Source organism: Taudactylus pleione, unplaced genomic scaffold (genome assembly GCF_031769625.1).
Source record: "Taudactylus pleione unplaced genomic scaffold, aTauple2 ptg000479l, whole genome shotgun sequence".
Taxonomy (NCBI): domain Eukaryota; kingdom Metazoa; phylum Chordata; class Amphibia; order Anura; family Myobatrachidae; genus Taudactylus; species Taudactylus pleione.
This window is the reverse complement of record NW_028284881.1, coordinates 16040491-16059957: the sequence shown is the minus strand read 5'-3', so window position 1 is coordinate 16059957 and position 19467 is coordinate 16040491. Positions and strand designations below refer to the sequence as shown.

Genomic DNA, 19467 nt, shown 5'->3' with positions numbered 1-19467 from the left:
CTCTGGACCTTCCTAAATACTCAGTGCCACGCTGTGACTGGCTGGAATGAGCACATGACCCACCAGGATTGGACAGCTGGAATCACATGGCTGCTGGCAAGATGGCGGCGCAAATGCCAACGGAACAGAAGCACCGCCAGACCTCACCAGGCCTAGTGATAATGTGCCCGCACAGAACCACGTGCAGCCAATGCCCCTCGCCAAACACCAGCACCGCTGCCAGAGACCCCCCACCATAACGACCTCACAGGTAATACCCGGCGACTACCATGCCGAGAAACCCTGGCCGTGACACTACCCCCCCCTTATTGGTGGCCTCAGGACACTCACCAGGCTTCTCCGGATGGGCAGCATGGAACCTCTTGATGAGTGCAGGAGCGTGGACATCTTGGGCATCGGTCCAACAACGTTCCTCTGGGCCGTACCCCTCCAGTCCAGTAGGTACTGCAAATGTCCTCTGCAGAGATGGGAATCCAAGACCTGGGAGACCTCAAACTCTATGCCCCTTTCAGTCTGGACACAGGGAGAAGCAGGCAGGACTCTGTGGAATTTGTTTAGCACCAGGGGTTTCAACAGGGAGACATGTAAGGAATTGGGAATTTTCAGATAAGGGGGTAGCTGAAGGCGATAAGCCATGGGGGTTAATGACTTCTATGATGGCTAAGAGTCCGATGAAGCGTGGAGCAAATTTCATAGATGGTACTCTAGGTCGTACGTGGTACTTTCCTACGCTTCTTATCAGCTTGAAATTTGTAACGGGAGGATGCCTTCTCCAGGTCAGTACGAACTTGAGACCAGATTGAAGCAAATTTCCGTACAGTGTCTTCTACAGCTGGGACATCAAAGACGGGCAGGCTTTGAAATTCAGGGACCCGAGGATGAAGGCTGTAGACCACTTGGAATGGTGTTTGGTTCGTGCAAGAGTGGTAGGAGGCATTATGAGCAAATTCAGCCCATGGCAGCAATACAGACCAATTGTCTTGGGAAGATGTCATAAAAATCCTCAGGAAGGTCTCAAGGTCTTGATTAACCCTCTCAGTGGAACCGTTGCTTTGTGGGTGATAAGCCGTAGAAAAATTTAGCTTTACTTGCAATATAGAACATAAGGCTCTCCAAAAATTTGCTGTGAACTGAACACCACGGTCTCAGAAGGAAGACCATGGAGACGGAAAATATGATGAACGAACAAGTGAGCCAAGTCAGGAGCAGAAGGCAATTTCTTTAGTGGTATGTAATGGACCATTTTAGAGAATCGGTCTACTATGACCCAAATGGTAGTGAACCCTTGAGAATTCGGCAGATCTGTGACGAAGTCCATGGAGAGATGCGTCCATGGATGTGATGGAATAGGTAGTGGCAATAACTCACCAGCCAGTGCCTGATGTGAAAGTTTATGCTGGGCACACGAAGAGCATGAAGAAATAAATTCCGATATGTCTGCTTTCATGGATGGCATCAATAGCCTCTCTTTAAAAATTCCAAGGTCTTTTGGGTATCTGAGTGACCTGCAACGTGAGAGGAATGAGCCCAGGTGAGGAGCTGCTTTCTTAACTCCGGGGGCCACAAAGGACTTCCCTGTAGGGGGCTATAACTGTAAGGTGGCAAAGACTCTTGACTCCAAAACAGGGGTATTTTGTTGATTCTCTGATTTGTCATCACAGAGGAAAGATCTGGACAGGGCATCTGCCTTTTGATTAAGGGCTCCAGACCGGAAGGTCAGGGTAAACTGGAACCGAGCAAAAAATATTGCCCATCGGGCCAAACGAGTTCTCCACGCACTGAAGATTCTTGAGGAAGAGAAGATTTCTATGGTCTGTGAAGACAGTGAAGGGAAACTTGGCCCCTTCCAGCAGGTATCTCCATTCTTTTAATGCTAACTTTACTGCTAAAAGTTCTTGTTCACCAATGGCATAATTTCTCTCAGCAGGAGAAAACTTCTTAGAGAAGAACCCACAGGGATGAACTCGATCATCATCATAATGCTGGGAAAGAACTGCACCCACGACCTCTGATGACGCATCCACCTCCACTAGAAACATCCTATCCAGATCTGGTTGTCGCAACACTGGAGCTGAAATAAACGCCTGTTTTAAAAGTTGGAAGGCAGTCTCTGCCTCAGGTGACCATAGGGCAGGGTTAGCGTCTTTTCAGGTCAATGCGGTAATGGGAGCCAATAATGATGAAAATCCTTTAATAAAACGTCTATAGTAGTTGGCGAACCCAAGCAATCTCTGGATGGCTTTCAAAGTTTGAGGACGGGACCAATCCAAAATCGCCTGCACCTTTTTGGGGTCCATTTCTAGACTGGAGCCAGAGATGACATAACCAAGGAATGGCACACTGGGAACCCCAAAGACACATTTTTCCAGTTTGCAGTAAAGGTTGTTCTTTCTCAGATGCGCCAATACTTCCTTCACATGTTCATGATGTTTTGTTACAGAAGATGAAAAAATCAATATATCGTCCAGGTAAACTACAACCGAGACGTACAACAGGTCCCGGAAAATCTCTTTAACAAAGCCCTGAAACACGGCAGGGGCATTGCACAACCCAAAGGGCATCACAAGGTATTCAAAGTGTCCATCTCTAGTATTAAAGGTGGTCTTCCATTCATCGCCAGCACGAATGCGGATGAGATTATAAGCCCCTCTCAGATCCAGCTTTGAGAATATGATGGACCCTTTGACTCTGTCAAACAATTCTGTGATCAGGGGAAGAGGATATAGATTCTTAATCATTATATCATTGAGGCCCCGGTAATCTATACAAGGTCTTAGACCTCCGTCTTTCTTGCCAACGAAAAAGAAGCCGGCTCCAGCGGGAGAGGTGGAAGGATGAATAAATCCCTTCGCTAAGTTGTCCTGGATGTACTCAGGTTCGGATAGAGGATAGGTGCGACCACGAGGTGGCATCTTGTCAGGTAGCAGCTCGATAGGACAGTCCCATTCTCTGTGGGGAGGTAAGACGTTCACCTGTTGCTCAGAAAAAACATCAGAGAACATCTGGTACTCCTTGCTCCTTGGAAATAGCTGGAGATGTTAACGAGGCTGTCTTTCTTACAGGTTGTATTTTGGGAAGACAGGATTTCTGACAGTCAATTCCCAATGAAAGAATCTGCATTGAACACCAGTCTATCCTGGGATTATGTTGGCATAACCAGGGTAGTCCTAAAATGATTTCTTGAGAAGCCTCTGGTATCTCTAAGAACTTTAAAGACTCGGAGTGGAGTGCCCCAACACGAACTAATACTGGTTGAGTCTCCTTGGTGACCACTCCTTTAGCTAGAGGACATCCATCTACAGAAGTCAGGGAGATTGCGTGCTTGAGAGATGAACAAGGAATCTGTAGTTTATCAACTAGGCTGGAAGTCATGAAGTTTCCGGCTGTTCCAGAGTCTAATAGAGCAGAGACAAAGACAGGGTTGGGCTTGAGATCCAAAGCTAAGGAAATCTTGAAATCTTTAGTGTTTTGGGATGGGCACATAACTCCTAACTTGATGTTCCTGAGGTCAGTTAGGAATGGGCGTTTCCCAACTTGCAGGAACAGGAGGCCACCGTGACCCAAATCTCCGCAGTACAGACAGAGGTTTTTTAGCATCCTTCTCTGACGTTCTTTGGAGAGATGGGTTTGGTTCACCTGCATGGGCTCCTCATCTATAGGAGGATGGGGTGGATGGTTAGGCAAGGGAGACGTAAATGACCTTTGCCGGTCAGTTCTGTGCTATGCAGCCTGACGTTCTCTGAAGTGTAGGTCAATTTTGTTGCAGAATGAGATCATATCATTTAAATTGGTAGGAAGCTCATGGGTAATCAGATCATCTTTTGATTGACCATGCCAAAAGGCTGAGGTGAGGGCCTCCTCATTCCACTTAAGCTCTGATGCCAAGATTTGAAACTGTATGGCATATTGGCTGACAGGACGGGTTCCTTGTCTCAGGGTCATGATGCTGGACGATGCTGACACTGTGTGTCCAGGTTCATTGAAAATCCTCCTGAATGAAGATACAAAGTCTGTATACTTATCCAGTAGCGAGTCTGAATGCTCCCAGAGTGGGGATGCCCAATCCAAAGCCGAGCCGGTCAGCAAAGACACGATGTATGCCACTTCAGTTCTAGCGGTGGGAAAGTTATCAGGCTGTAACGTAAAGTGTATATCACACTGCTTTAAAAAACCACAACAGAGCTTAGGATTACCGTCAAATTTGCTTGGCATGAGTAGATGTAGACGAGGGCATACCCTGGTCCCTGTATTACCAGGCACAGGAGGAGGTGAACTTGCTGATACCCCAGGGGTGATTAACGAGGTTTGCAGATTATCTTGGCGTTTAGACATCTCCTGTAAGAACTGGGCCATTTGATGTTGCATAGCTTCCAGGTTTTCTAAACAACCAACAATACAGCGAAATAAATCCACTCCAGACTCCTGTTCCGTGGCCGGATCCATGGGCCAGTGCAAACTGTGAGGTTCTGAATTTGTTGTGGACCCAGGGTGGTGATAGGAGCAGACACAGAAGCAGACTTAAATGAAAAAGTGGAGTTTTTAATAAGTGACTTAGAAGACATGGGAATGGCACATAAAAAGTCCAGGTATAGCACTTTATATATATAAAGTGGGTTAATGAGAAAATGTCCAGATAGTGACAGGCAGGAACAGTGAGAAATTGTCCAGATAGTGACAGGCTGGAACAGTCCAGTATACAAATATGGTGAGCTGAAACAGAATGCAGGTATGATGAGCTGTAACTGAATACAGGTATGATGAGCTGTAACTGAATGCAGGTATGGTGAGCTGTAACTGATGTAGGCAGAGGTAGTGAAGTCCAGCTGGGAGTGAAATGAGGCAAGGTGCAGGGAAGCAGCAGGTTCAGGTACTCAGGCTGGTGAGAAGATATATGGAGGGTGCAGGGTAAGTCCAGAAGGTTGGAGCAGGCAAGTTCAGGCTAGGAGCATTTACAAAGCACACAGGTAAGGCACAGGTACTCTCTCTCAGCCGCAGCTGAGAAACTCGTTGCACTGGCAAAGAAAGGAAGGCTCTGGTCCTTCCTAATTACTCAGTGCTGCGCTGTGACTGGCTGGAATGAGCACATGACCTACCAGGATTGGACAGCTGGAATCACATGGCCGCAGGCAAGATGGCGGCGCCCATGCCAAAGGAACGGAAGCACCGCCAGACCTCACCAGGCCTAGTGACAATGTGCTAGCACAGAACCACACACAGCCAATGCCCCTCGCCAAACACTAGCACCGCTGCCAGAGACCCCCCGCCATAACGACCTCACAGGTAATACCCAGCGACTACCATGCCGAGAAACCCTGGCCGTGACACTCTTCCTGCTTCTGTTCCCACAAGGTTCTGTCCTTGGCCCGTTCTTTTCCATCTGTACACCTCATCCCTTCCTCATCAGATCCTTACATCTACATTACCACTTGCTGAAGATACACAAATCTCCTCCCCTGATCTCTCCACCCTATCTCGCAATAACCATCTTCAATATCCTTCTCAATGTCTCAGCTCTTTCTTAAACTCAACATGTGTAATATTGAGCTTAATGTTTTCCTTGATGCAGTGAGGAGCCACAAAATTTAAAAGACACAAAATATAAGAAAAATATGGTACGCTACCCCTCTTCATCGCATCGGGCAGCTCTTGCCGTATGGCATAAAGATGCTCAGTGTATGAGGACACATCTCTCCTGATGATGATGTCACTACTCAAGATCTAAGCTTTCTAACAACACTAGATCTAATTTTCTCAATTATAAACATCTGTAATTATCACTTATGCCTTAAAAGTATGGTATGTTTCCCATAACATACAATAAAACTCATGGCATTTCCAACCTGAAGTATTTTTCATACTATGATCATTTAGATATTCTATTTGTACCTTATGCTCCAACAGGTGGACACCGGTCGCATCATGCCAGACGGATCGGAGGTTAGAGTCTCCAAGAGCCAATGGATGGCACATAGCTGACGGAAGAGGAGTTCCCTGGAGGATATAAGTATATATAACCATTATATTAATTTTATGTACATTCATGGAGCAATTTTAATTAAACTCATATAATACATTTTCCAAAGATATTGTAAGAAGCTATTGTCTCTGTTATCAAAAAGCAAAGTGTTAGACTAGAGTAGTACAGTCCTGTTGAATAACATTCACAATTTTAGTTTGTATAGATAATGTTCATTTACAGAGTTTCATAGCTCAGTGTGATCATATTTATAATTCTTCATGTTATTAAGCCTACCTATGTAGCAGTCTAAACATCAAACTGCAATAAAGTGACTGTTCCAGGCTCTAGTATTGGATCCAATGTGTTGCTAGAACTTAGGGCATGATTCAGAGCCGTTCGTAAGCGGCCGCTCGTTCACTCCGAGCGATGTTCGCACAACTGCGCATGCGTACGGGTTGTAATACGCATGCGCGAACCAGTCGTTGCGGTCGGAAATTGTGTGCTCGCAAAATAGCGAATGCCTGATAATTTGAGTGACAGAATGAGGCGTTTGTGGGTGGTAACAGGGGAAGGTGCTTGAAAACGGGGAGTGGAGATCCGAACGCAGGCGTGCCAAAAGGTCAAAACGGGCGTTTTAAGGGTGTGCATAATTAACAAAGCAGCGTCATCGACCACGTCACTTGGTTGTTTCTTAGCCTGAACTGCTCGCATGATTGCGGTAGGAAAATCCAACCACAAGCACTGCGAGCAGTTCAGATGCCTTTCGATGTACTCGATTAATCAAATAAATAGCGGAGATGACGTAGGATGCGAGCTGCCAGGGGGCGTCTTTACAAAATAGTGAGCGCATGTTTCGTTCGCTCGCTCAGACATAGAGGCGTCAACAGACCGCAAAGAGCGAGCGCTCAATTAAAATAGCCGGCCCTTTTTTCTGAATGACCGTTCGCAAATAGCGTCCGGCTCTGAATCAGGCCCTTAGTTCTAGCTCACATTAATCTAATGTGTATGTGATCTTCTTCAGGGATTCTTGCAAGATCAGGGCTTCACTGAGTTACCCACAGGTTACAGCCTCCATGTACCCCACGCTAAGTAGCTGGGTCAAACACAGGATTTCTAGAGGGGGGTTCCAAATGCTTGATTTTAGAGTGACTGTGGCCAGTCCATGACGAGGGCATAATTAGCACTTAAGCTATAGTCTGTCTCATGCAAAGTGTATGTAACATATATAGGATGAGCGATCACCATAAGCATTTATACGCGCCAGTAGGTCTAGCCCCTCTGAGCTGAAAAGGTTAAACATCTCTTAGTAAATATACATACTTAAAAGAACCAGTGGATAACAGAAATGATCTCTCTAAGCATACATTCTCCTACCTCACGGTAAGACTCCTGTCTCTTCTAGCAGGTAGCTGGTCTCTGGTCTCTATGGTCCAGTACGCTAATTGAGCACTCAGATCCACACACAACAGACTTGGTAGCAGAAGCTGCTACCACTGGGCATGTGCAGCAACTTCACCCCATCATTTATACTGTATGTTCCACCTGTAACTCAAGTAAAATTGTACTATACACCGCTTCTTTTGTCATGAATTTAGCTGCAGGCTGGTAGGTGGGGGTTTCTGGTTGACTGGAAACTCCCCCCCCCGCATTTGCCTATGGACACAGTAGCAAGACCCATTACTCACTGATATGAAAATAATGAGTTTACTATTTTTTTAATGCTACTAAAATGACCCCATATCTTTTAGCTCCCATGCTTGAAAGCAATGTCCAATGCCATGAAACAATTCTACGTCTCCACTGGCAGTATGTGACAGTTATATGCTGAACCACAGCTAGATATTTTAGTGCCCTGGGTAAAAGAGAACACTGGTGCCCCATATTGGCAGGAATGATAGCAGGCGTCAATGGAGGGGCATGCAAATGCAATACTACGTTCCAATCTCCGAAATACATTTATATATAAATGTCTATAATTTTGCTTCTTTTGGACTTGGACTTAAGTGCTCGGCTGCACCATTTGCCGTGTTTCAGATTGAGCTCTTCTATATGCTTCCAACTCCATTAAGGATGTGATGTAATGTTGCTGTGATGATTACTGGAGACACTGTAGGATTTTCTGCGTCTAGTAGGTCCCATCTGGAAACACAGCTGGAGGGTGTCAAGCGCAGAGGGCTCTGTGGTACCCTTTGGACTACCAGCTCTCCCATGTTGGGGTTGCGCTCTTGGCAGCAATCCATGTAGTACCACTCTGGTTACGTATGTAGTTATATGTAACAAAGGGGATGCGGTGACCTTACCGGCGGCCAGGATGCCGTCCGTCGGAATCCCAACTGTGGAATCCCAACCTGGGACTAAAGATAGGCATCAAAATCCTGACGCCTACTTTTAGCCCCATGCTAAAATCCTGACAGCCAGCATCCCGAAGGTAAACGGGGAATGGGTAGCGCTAGTTGCGGGGGGGAGGGGGAGGGTTAGGTTTAGCCACCCCCGGGGGGATTTAGGTTTAGGCACCCCCCCGGAAGTATGGGGAGGGGGGGTTAGGGGTAAGCATCCCCAGGGGTAGGTTAGGGCTTGGCACCCTTCCGGCGAGGATTACGTTTACGGTGCGTGAAGGGGAGGTTAGGTTAAGGCACCCCCAGGGGGTCTTAGGGTAAGGCGCCACGGGAGTTTGGGGTTAGGCACCCCCAAGGGGGGGTTACTGGGGGACAGGAGAGGGTTACCCTACTTATCACCTCCTGCCGGGATCTTGAACCTTTGGGCTTCCAGCGTCGGTATGAGAACCGACGGATATTCAGCCGTCAGTGTTTCATACTGATTCTGTAACAAAGTCATAACTTTCAGAGGTATCAGCTATTAATATTACAAATACATTTTCACAGTAAAAGAAAAACAATCAGAACATATATCGAGTGATAGATTACTGAGAGCTTCTGACTTCAGCAACCCTGAAACATTCTTATTGGCCTTAATAAAATATATCCTAATGTTGACAATAGGGAATAATATCCTACTATTGTGGTATTTATTTGAAATCAGATATTTCAAATGCAGAAATGAGAAGGCTAATGTTAATAATAGAGATCCTTATGTCATCATTTGCACAGAGTACGAATACTATAAATCACTTAATATATTTAAGTATTTCTTAATTTTCCATGAAATCACTGTAATTGTTCTATTCTGAACATGGTAGTACAAGTCAGGGTTTGTTCAACTAACTTCAATTACTTTGTGGTGAAGTTTTGTTTATCTGTTTTAAACTTTTCTTTTTTCTTCAGAATGACACTTTCACAATGTAGATATATGTGAATACCACTAATGGACAGGTAAGAACTAAAAGTCTTAATAATCTTGGAGTAGGAACGATTATCTCCACAAGAAAAATAGCTTTATTTTAATTTTATGACATGGCATATAGCAGTCTGATAAATATAGGTTCTTATCTCTGTTGTGTATAAAGCTATTATGTGAAGCAATTGAAAGGATAATATGTTCTGCTTCAGCAGTGAGATAAACCCTTTCCCAAATTTCATGCTGTTTTTGAGAAATGCCTACAGTATATCAGAAACACAACAGGAACAACATAATTTTAATGACGTCCAAAGGTATGTCTGTGCATTGAGTTCTTTCAAAAAATATAGCAGTGATTTATGCCTCAAAAACCAGGAAATGAGCTGTGAAGTGAATATTTGGGCAAAAATCTCAGGCATACTTGTTGAACTTCAGGGGAGCTGAAGGAAATTAATTGAGAGGTGCGGGGCACCTGGTGCCACAAATCGTAGCCCATGGGCTCCGGGAGAGTACATAGATCTCATGTGCATTTAAAATATACAAATAACTTATAATAAGGGCCTCTTTTTTTAAAAAACAAACTCATAACTGGGTACACATTAGACAACCCTTGTACCCAGCTGACGGCAGATGTGATGGATGATATATCGTGAGGTCTATACACACCACACGATGTGCCATTCCCCCACCTCATCCACATTCATGGCATTGTCAGTCACATCTGATTGAGCAGCATGTAGTGCGTGCACACTTGACGATTTGGACAATTTGACGTTCCGATCTGTTGGAATTGGGCACATCTTTCAAAATATTGTCTAATGTGTACCCAGCTTAAGAATGCAGTGACATTAGATTGCACAGATTGGCTGCTGTCGTAGATCAGTGAATTGTACAGTACAAGAGCAGGCCAGTACTATTATATCCACAAGTACAAAGGTGACAATGAAAAGGAAAGTCTCAGGGCCATCCAAAATAAAAACTCTTTCTTGTTAAAAGAAAAACAAAAAATAGACAACACCTCAAACACTACCCATCGTGGCAATGAAAGGCTGTAACACAGGAGCAAATTTAGGATTTCTAGATATGCTTGATTTTAGAGCCATTGTGGTCAGCCCATGCCCATGAAGGGGCATAACTAGCACTAACTATAGTCTGCATTATACAAAGTGCAGTGTATGTCATACCTCAGACAAACAGAACCAGCAATCACAGTAAGCTGTTAGATGCAGTAGTAATGACAGCCATACAAAGTGCAGTGTATGTAATACATCAGATATATACAGGTCCAGCGATCACAGGGCCTGATTCAGACTCGGTCACAAGCGCTGAGCGCTCGCAACCGGGTCGATGGTGGGCCAGTGCGCATACGCATGATGGAGCCGGCTCCGTCGTGCGCATGCGCGAGACCCGGATAGCGACGGGCACTCCGTCGCTCCGGGTCTCGCAACAAAGGGGGCGTGCTGTCGATGTTGAGTGAGCGGGCTGGGGGAGTGGCTGCCCAAACGGAAGCGTTCCCATGTGAACGCCTCCGTCTGGGGTCGGCCCCACTGACATCACAAGTGATGTCAGTGGGAGAGAGCCGAAATCTCTCTGGGGCTTGCGGCAACGAGACCCTACCACAAGGGTCTCGTTGCAAGCCCGATGGTCGCGATGGTCTTGACCATCGCGACCATCTTCCTGGCCGCTCGCTATAGCTATGCGAGCGGCCAGGAGGCCATTCTAAAAAAAAAAAAGGCCGGCCCTGATTCAGAGCGAGTGCTCTGTCAGAGCGAGGCTCTGAATCAGGGCCACAGTACGCTGTTAGATGCGGCAGTAGTGCCTGTAATAACCTGTCATGGCAGTGTTAAATATAGTTTTTTTAAAAGGCAAGCACCATTATAAAAATTGGCATCAGGTGGTGCTGCATATACCATCACCGTTATAGGGCTTTGATGTCATGCTGAGAGGACGGGGTCACGGCGGGCGACGGTGAGAACAGCAACACTGTGGGAGCATCCACAGGAAGCAGGCTGCATGGTGCATGACTGGAGCATCCACGGGATACAGGCTGCATGGTGCATGTCTGGAGCATCCACAGGATACAGGCTGCATGGTGCATGTCTGGAGTATCCAGAGGATGCAGGCTGCATGGTGGCACTGGCTGCAGGGTGCCGTTCCAGCCACTCTGCTAGCCAGATGCAGGGGCTGTGAGGCAGCGACGGTATTGACCACAAAGCCCTGCGCTCTGTGTGGTGGCATCGTAAGCACGCACCGAGTTACGGCCTTGGCATATACTGTACCTCTATCCATGGCCATGTGCTGTTTTCCCATTTGCAAAGAGTTTGGAAAGTGACAAGTCAAGGGTATGACTGCTCACTGAAGTGGACAATTTTTTTCTGAAAGGGATTTCTCGTTAAGTGGCCAATTTCTAAAAACAAATTATCGGGACACTTGTTTTCGGGTGATATCTGTAAGTTTCAAGCATCCCCTGGATGTATGTCTTTCTGATATCTGCTGTGGTTCCCCATTTTCCATTACACAAACAGTCCCCATAGGTTTCTATGGGCGTTGTTATTTGTGATATTTACCAATTTTCCAGAGCCTGGCCCCAGTAGCTAATGCCATGTTTAGATAGTGTTAGTTGTTGCATCCTATGGGCTACTTTCAACACAATTTGCAAGGAGAGAGATCTGTAGGATCCCTCCAAGCCAATGGCCACTTGCACATGCGCATGAACTGCGATTATTCGACTCAGCATGATGCATCATCAAGCCGTCTGGATTGCCCACTTCACTCAGTAAGTGGCAGGGGAGGCCAGCTGGCACAGATTTTGAGATACTGTACTTGCCTACACCTCCCGGGGGTGTAAGAGTATCACCGAAGATAAGGGAGTCTCCAGGATAGTCTTGGAGAGTAGGCAAGTACGTAGAACACTATTGTAATGCATAGGGGTTGTTGCGGAGAAAGGCTAATGGGGATATCTTGGCATTTCAGTCCCCACTGTTGGGGCTCAGGCAAAATAAGCTTTTAAGGCCACAGCTGAGGATGAGCTGATAATGTACAGTGCATCCGGAAAGTATTCACAACGTTTCACTTTTTCCACATTTTGTTATGTTACAGCCTTATTCCAAAATTGAATAAATTCATTTTTGTCTTCAAAATTATACACACAATGCCCCATAATGACAATGTGTAAAAAGTGTTTTCAGATTTTTGCAAATTTAATAAAAAAAAAAAACACTAAGAAATTACATGTACATAAGTATTCACACCCTTTGCCATGAAGCTCAAAATTGAGCTCAGGTGCATCCTGTTTGCACTGATCATCCTTGAGATGTTCCTACAACTTAATTGGAGTCTACCTGTGGTAAATTCACTTGATTGGACATGATTTTGAAAGGCATACACTTGTCTATATAAGGTACAAATCTGGGGAAGGGTACAGAAAAATATCTGCTGCTTTGAAGGTCCCAATGAGCACAATGGCCTCCATCATCCATAAATGGAAGAAGTTCGGAACCACCAGGACTCTTCCTAGAGTTGGCCAGCTGTCTAAACTGAGTGATCGGGGGAGTCAGGGAGGTGACCAAGAACCTGACAGTCACTCTGTCAGAACTACAGCATTCCACTGTGGAGAGGAGAACCTTCCAGAAAAACAACTATCTCTTTCGCCCCTGGAAATAGTGGGGGCTTTTGAAACACGTCAGAGGGATCCCCAGCTATTTCTTGTTGGCTAAGACATCTATTTGCCGAAACCCCAATCATCCAGGACGCTGGTGTGCCGATCACGTGGCGACCGCTGCTGTTACATTGCTGCTGATACACTGCGGCTGCTGACACAGTGCGAGACATTGTCCCAGCGGAGTGAAGGCTGGTGCCGATATACACATCCAAGGCTCCCGCAGCCCGGTCACGGCAAGATGCTTCCAGGACACAGCGCAACCTGCGGGATGAGCATCATTATAGACTTTGTCATACTCCAGGCTATTATTGTTCTTTACCCTCACGGAACTTCAACCCTATACACCATTTGGAAGAGGGTAATTGTCTAGCCAATCTGCACAATCAATTCAAATTTATATAGTATATACTACATGCGGGACTTATATTGTAACATCTGAGGAGTTCATCAAGCCAATATAACTGGATTTGACACTAGTACCAAGGAGTTGAGAGATCTTCAACTCATTTTACACATTGACATTGTGTTTCAAAGTATTTCACCTATTTCAGCTGATTGATGAATGCCAATTAGAGGCATTATAATTGTCTAAGTCCAAATATGTGGTATTTTACAAGTCATTATGTACAGTATGTATTATTGTTTAATTAAAATTTGTATATATGCATTTTTGATCGAGTCCTGAATATTTGATAAAAAAATTTTTAGTGTTTTTTCTGCCATCTCACATACTATGTCCACTTTTCATTAGCGCAGAGACATATTGTCTTTTTTCTTAGTATTTTGAGACACTAGCACATTAATATTTAATTTATCAATTATGTAATAAGAGTTTAATAACACTATTTAATTATATACACCATGCCTCAAATGGTATATTTTAATTTTAGATATCACTTAAGATTAATTTTGTTTTAACAGAGGTAGTTTTCTTCACTTAATGCACTTCACAACAATCATTATTTAGTTAATTTGTATAATATATAACATTATCTACACTACGTTATTTATTGATCTATTTATATATTTACTTATTAGGTGAAGATATTTAATTTTATATAATGTATGTCACGATAAGGAATAATTTAGGGTTAATTAATATTTATATTTATTTGGTACTATTTATTTAATAAGGAATTCACTAATTATAATATTGAATAATTTTTTCACATAAATAGCCATAAATAGCTCAATAATATATGTTAATTATCAATTATTTAGGACATAATTAAAATGTTGAAATAATACTTAATGATTGATTATATAAGGATTCTGAACTATTAAAATACATAAATATGATAATTTAATAATATAATATTTATTTCAGTTAATTGATTGATCATATTTTAAACCTGTATATGTCTGACTTTGGATCTTAATTATATAAATTGTTAATTAAAATAACCACACTGATGGACTTAATAACCAATCTGAGAGATGGATTGCAGTTTTCAAATGAACACTGTGAAGTGTTTGGATGCTTAACATATAAAAGAACCGGGAAAGGCAGCGGTCGGCTTGCCTATTTGAAAAAGCTACAGCGAAACGCGCATCAGCGTTTAGCTGTGATTGACTCAAGAAATGCCCAAATTTAATATATATGCTGTAATAGATGTGCTAATAGCAGAACAACTGTAGCGCACGTAAGCGCATGTCACACTGACCACGGCTAGGGACTGATACCATAGCGATGTCACTACATCTAACATAGCGGTGGATCAGTGATGTAAGACACGCTGCAAATAGATCACGGCTGCGGTGTCACTATAACTCACTGACAGAGCTGTTATTAACATACGGAGCTGTTGAGAAGGGTGAATGTAGCAGCATTCTCTTATCCACAAGTTATTATTGTGTTACGGCTCTCATTTAAACAGCTGATAGTACAACATCAGCGTCGAATTAACGGAGAGGAATAGAATAAGCTCCTTCATTTAAATGATAGAAATATAATGTGAAATGAGAGTTCACATATAAATTAATACTGAAACAAAATCTGTTGGATGCATCCTACTACAATAAAGAACTCCTATATATAATTTCCTTATATCCAATAATATTAATTCCGAAATTTTTCACAAGGCTGAATGTAACAACTAGGGACTCTGAGTAAAAACAAGATACATTGTTTCAGGAATTTATGTGGATGGGGATATGAGACATTGTTTCTCTATATACATGTTGCTGTAATACACACCTCAAATCTGTGGGGATATTTATATGTTATTAAGATAAACATCTAATTCCCTGTGGTAATAAATATGTACAGAGTAAATTACATCTGCATTCAACTGCTAGAAATAATATGAATGAGCACTCTGTGAATACAGCACAATAAATAAATAACGGGACATAGGGACAATCACAGTCTTTGTTTTAATAATTTCTTTACTTATCTAAACAATTTTTTATTTAGCTGAATTTTGTTTGTGATTATATGTTTATTAAAGAATACTTAATAAAGGTTAAGTTTTATTAAATACACTTATGCAATTATAAGTGCACTCCAACATAGGGACTACCTTTCCCTTGCTTTCTGAAGAGGGTGAAAGTACTGTAGTATGGACACATAGGATGACAAGGGAGGACACTGGGAGCAAATCTGTATCTCCAGTGAGAGTCCGAGCCAGGATACACTGTGGCTAAAGAAACAGAAGAACTCTCTCTGGCAACCTCCCCAGCTTCTCCAGTCCACCCCGACCAAAGCCAAGCTGAGTTCCAGTAGTAAGGTAATATTGGGGGAGTCCCTCCCTACAGGAAACAAAGCCAGTACACACTCCTCCTCCACATCAATAACACACAGACTGTATTTGGTCATGCAGGGCTCCCTTAGGCTATGCTATCAGTACGTGTAGAACCATCCAACACTGCAGCGTATGACTGACTGTGATGTGACCACAGAGGCCATGCATAGACAGCCCTACCCAAAATGTCTGGAGGTCTGACCCTGGTGGCATATGCCGCATTCCTCCTGGCCCAGCCCACTTCATGATATATGACACTACTTACTGCTGAATATATTTCATGGACATCTCTCAAAACGTAATTGAAACATTTACTTGGTTTTTTTAAAGCTTTGCTTCTTACTCACATTGCAGATGCAGCGAAAAGTTGCTCATAGTGTACAAAGGATGCTGGGCTGCGACAGTTACCGCACAGGAATTAGTTTTAAACACATACAAAGTTGCAGATGAAGCAAAACAGAACTTGGCATGAGAAAAATCTGCGGCCGCTGCATATACAAATGTTGTACATCAAATTGATCAGTGCAATGTAGTATTGTTGTTCACAGTTGTTTTAATTATATGAATAAGATGCACATTTTTAGCGAAAAAGACGCTCTGCACAGCCAAGTCACCCGGGATCTGGTGCACAAAGAGGGTCTTTTTGCCGCTACTTGAGCAACAGTGTATGAGGACACCTCTGAATATGCCTTTCTGTGCAGGTCTGAAACTGATCACAACTATTCAAACATTCTGTACCCTTATTGTACTTGACTTTCATTAACTCACCTCTACTCTTAGGGTAAATTTACTAAGATTCGTGTTCAGTCAGAGTTTAAACTCACAGCATCGCTGAAACTCTGCTGTCTTTTGCCAGCTGAAACTCACATATTTAGCAAAAACCTGAGTCTGACCACAGCCAAACTCACCTGAACATGCAGACTGCACATGTCAGTGAGATACTTGCAGGCTGCTTGCATGGGGATAAAAAATAAAGGGTTCATTTTTTTTCTTTTTTTAATTATGTAGGGCCACCCCCATAAAAGCATAACCAGCCCCTGGCTCCTAAGCCTGTTTGGGTTCTAAAAATAGGGGGGGGGGGGGGAATGTGTAGGGTTTCCCCATATTTTTGGACACAGCACTGGGCTTCCAGAGCCAGTCCCGGTTTTAAAAATAGGGGAAAAAGTGGTGTGGGTTCCCCATATTTTTACAATCAGCACCGGACTCAAACCACGTGACCGCGACCCACGTGGCTGACAGTCAACAGCACGTGGGTCACAGCCAACCAGTGGCCACTAACTGTAGAGCGACCTCTGATTGGCTGGCGGGCCTGTTGAAAGGCAGAAATCAGCCGGACTCTGTCATACACGGTCGTAGGTAAACGTGGTAACACATATATCTTTACATGTCCAAATTGGTCCACGTGCCCCATTTTTTTTGTTTTGCCAAGTATCGGGGAGCCTACTGTAGAAGGAAACAGATGCAATGCCTGGAGGTAGGTATTATTTTTTTTTCACAAGTAAACCGTGGGATTTCTACTGGAAAAGTGGACGGAACATCTGGCAGAAGGTAAGTATGTGTGAGTGTGTTAGGTATGTAATAAACTTTTACTTTCAATAGTTTGTGTGTCATGTCGTTATTTTATTATTTTTTTTACAGTGGGGGTATAGTTGCCGGCCACCTGCTGGCACTTGTAGTTCCACAAGTGCCAAAGAGAAGGCATACTGGCACCTGTTGTTATCCCTTCACCCACCGGCCAAGGGTGCAGGGAAGAGGCCGGGCTACAGCATATGCCTGAGTTGCTTGGGAGAGGGCATTTCCACTGAGAATGGCTTGGACTGACTAGCTTGGGGTCTTAATGCTTTGGCCGGGGGGATTCAGAGAAAGGGTCCCCTTTGAGGAATTACACCCCGGCTAGGTTTGAATTCAGTGCTGGTTTTAAAAATAGGGGCAACCCCATACCATTTTTTCCACTATTTTTTAAAACCAGGACTGGCTCTGGGGGCCCAGTGCTGGTTCCAAAAATACAGGGGAACCCTACACATTTTTCCTCCTGTATTTTTAGAACCAAGACTCAGGAGCCTGGGGCTGGTTATGCTTTTGGGGGGGGAACCCTACATATTTTTTTTTTAAATTAACACTTTATAGAGTAACTAGTGGCAGAAACATACACATATAACACTGATCTGTGTATGTTTCTGCCAAACTCTCAGCTCAGGAGGTAGTCTATTTAAAACTACTATTTAGGTCAGAGTTTGCTAAAATTACACCCGTGATTATAATAACAATTCCGAGTTCTATTCCTGGCTATGAAAAGTACCTGAGAGTTTGACCAATGGTGCATTTATATCTATTTGTGTTCCCACTCGAGTTTTGCAGAGAGTTTCATGATTTCTCAACCGAGTTTGCCTTTACAAAATTTGTGAGATGTAAAAAGTGGCCAAACACACCCGAGATTGCAATCTGAACCAAACATGATTCTTAGTAAATTTGCCCTTAGTGCAAGAGTGTAAAGCAAATCGGTGTGCGACCGGTTTTCTGAGCATGTGCAGAAACAATTTGCATACTTTACACTACAAGAACTGCCGTAGCCCAACTCTGCATCAGCCTCAATCTGGATACGGTGTTGAGTATTTTCTCAGAGGAATACTTGTATACAGCGGTGATTCCTACCTTCCTCCTGTCTGCAACAGCCCTTCGCCTTGGCCGCAGTCTGGTCCCTCTCCATTGTGCATACACAAGACAAGAATGGGGGGGAAAAACCCACACAATCAAGCCTTGCGCATGTGCAGAAAACACAGCATTGACTAGAGGTTGCATCAATTGCAGCCCCTAGAAGCTGAATAAGGCTGCTATAATAAAAGCAGAACAGGCTTCCCATTGGAAAAGCTCTATCTGCTAATGGCAGTCCTAACAACACCTCCCTATGAGGAATGCATGTCTGAAATGTGATTAGCAGGAATGCACTTTCAATTGAAAACCAATGCTACTTTACATAGTGGGGGACTGGGGCTTGCAGCCCCTAATTAAAATCCACCACTGCCTGTACTGTATATCTAAAGACACCAGAGGTGGAAGTATTGCATTGTGAAATACTTTGCATCCAAGTGCCCCCCACATCATGGCAGAGAAAGGTTTACCTAAGCCTGTGGTCGTGAGCATTTAATGTGTAAAGTGGCATTTCTGTGGCACCCAGGATAACGTGTGAACATCATATAACTATAATGTTCTTTAATAATAATTTTCTTAGTACTGTTGGTATTCTTTAACATGAAGGTAAATATTCTTGATCTATATAATGCATGTAATATTTGTACTGTTATGTTACTAGCAGACTTCTTATACAATAAATATTCTAAAAAAATTCTACTTAGAATTACAGTATTGTGATAAAATGGTTCACCAATAAGATTCAGTTATTAAATGATTAGAAACTAAGTGACATAATAGAAGTATTATGAATCATTGTTCATTAGGTCTAAGAATCTAATTTAAAATTTCATCAGAGCTAGAATACTGTATTTTGCTAAATATGACTGATCCATTCCTAATTACATGGATGTGTGTGACTCTCCCAAGAATACTTGATAAGGGTAGTTATCATTACAGGGAATTCTCCTGCTTGGAAGATGTTCATAAACCTATAATGTGGATAATTTAAGATACAAGTAGTACATTTATATACTCTATATTTGTCTATTAGTTAAAAATGTGTCGTCTCATGGTTTATCTTGACAAGTTATGACAAATGAGGTTGGTGAAGGCAGGTTGTAAAAAGCTGCTAAATGGCCAGAAAAAAAATTAGTAGATTTCTCAAAATCTCACTTTCA

The 19467-nt window shown here is 43.3% G+C and overlaps 1 protein-coding gene across 2 annotated transcripts in view; it reads right to left on the bottom strand.

Moving 5' to 3' along the window:
• CCDC60 (coiled-coil domain containing 60) overlaps positions 1-19467 on the bottom strand; it is a 323719-nt gene that overhangs the window by 94725 nt on the left and 209527 nt on the right. For both annotated transcript variants that reach the window (XM_088449110.1, XM_088449111.1), the window contains one exon: positions 5887-5991. In XM_088449110.1, the coding sequence (XP_088305236.1) occupies positions 5887-5991 (105 nt within the window). The remainder of the gene's footprint in view (positions 1-5886; positions 5992-19467) is intronic.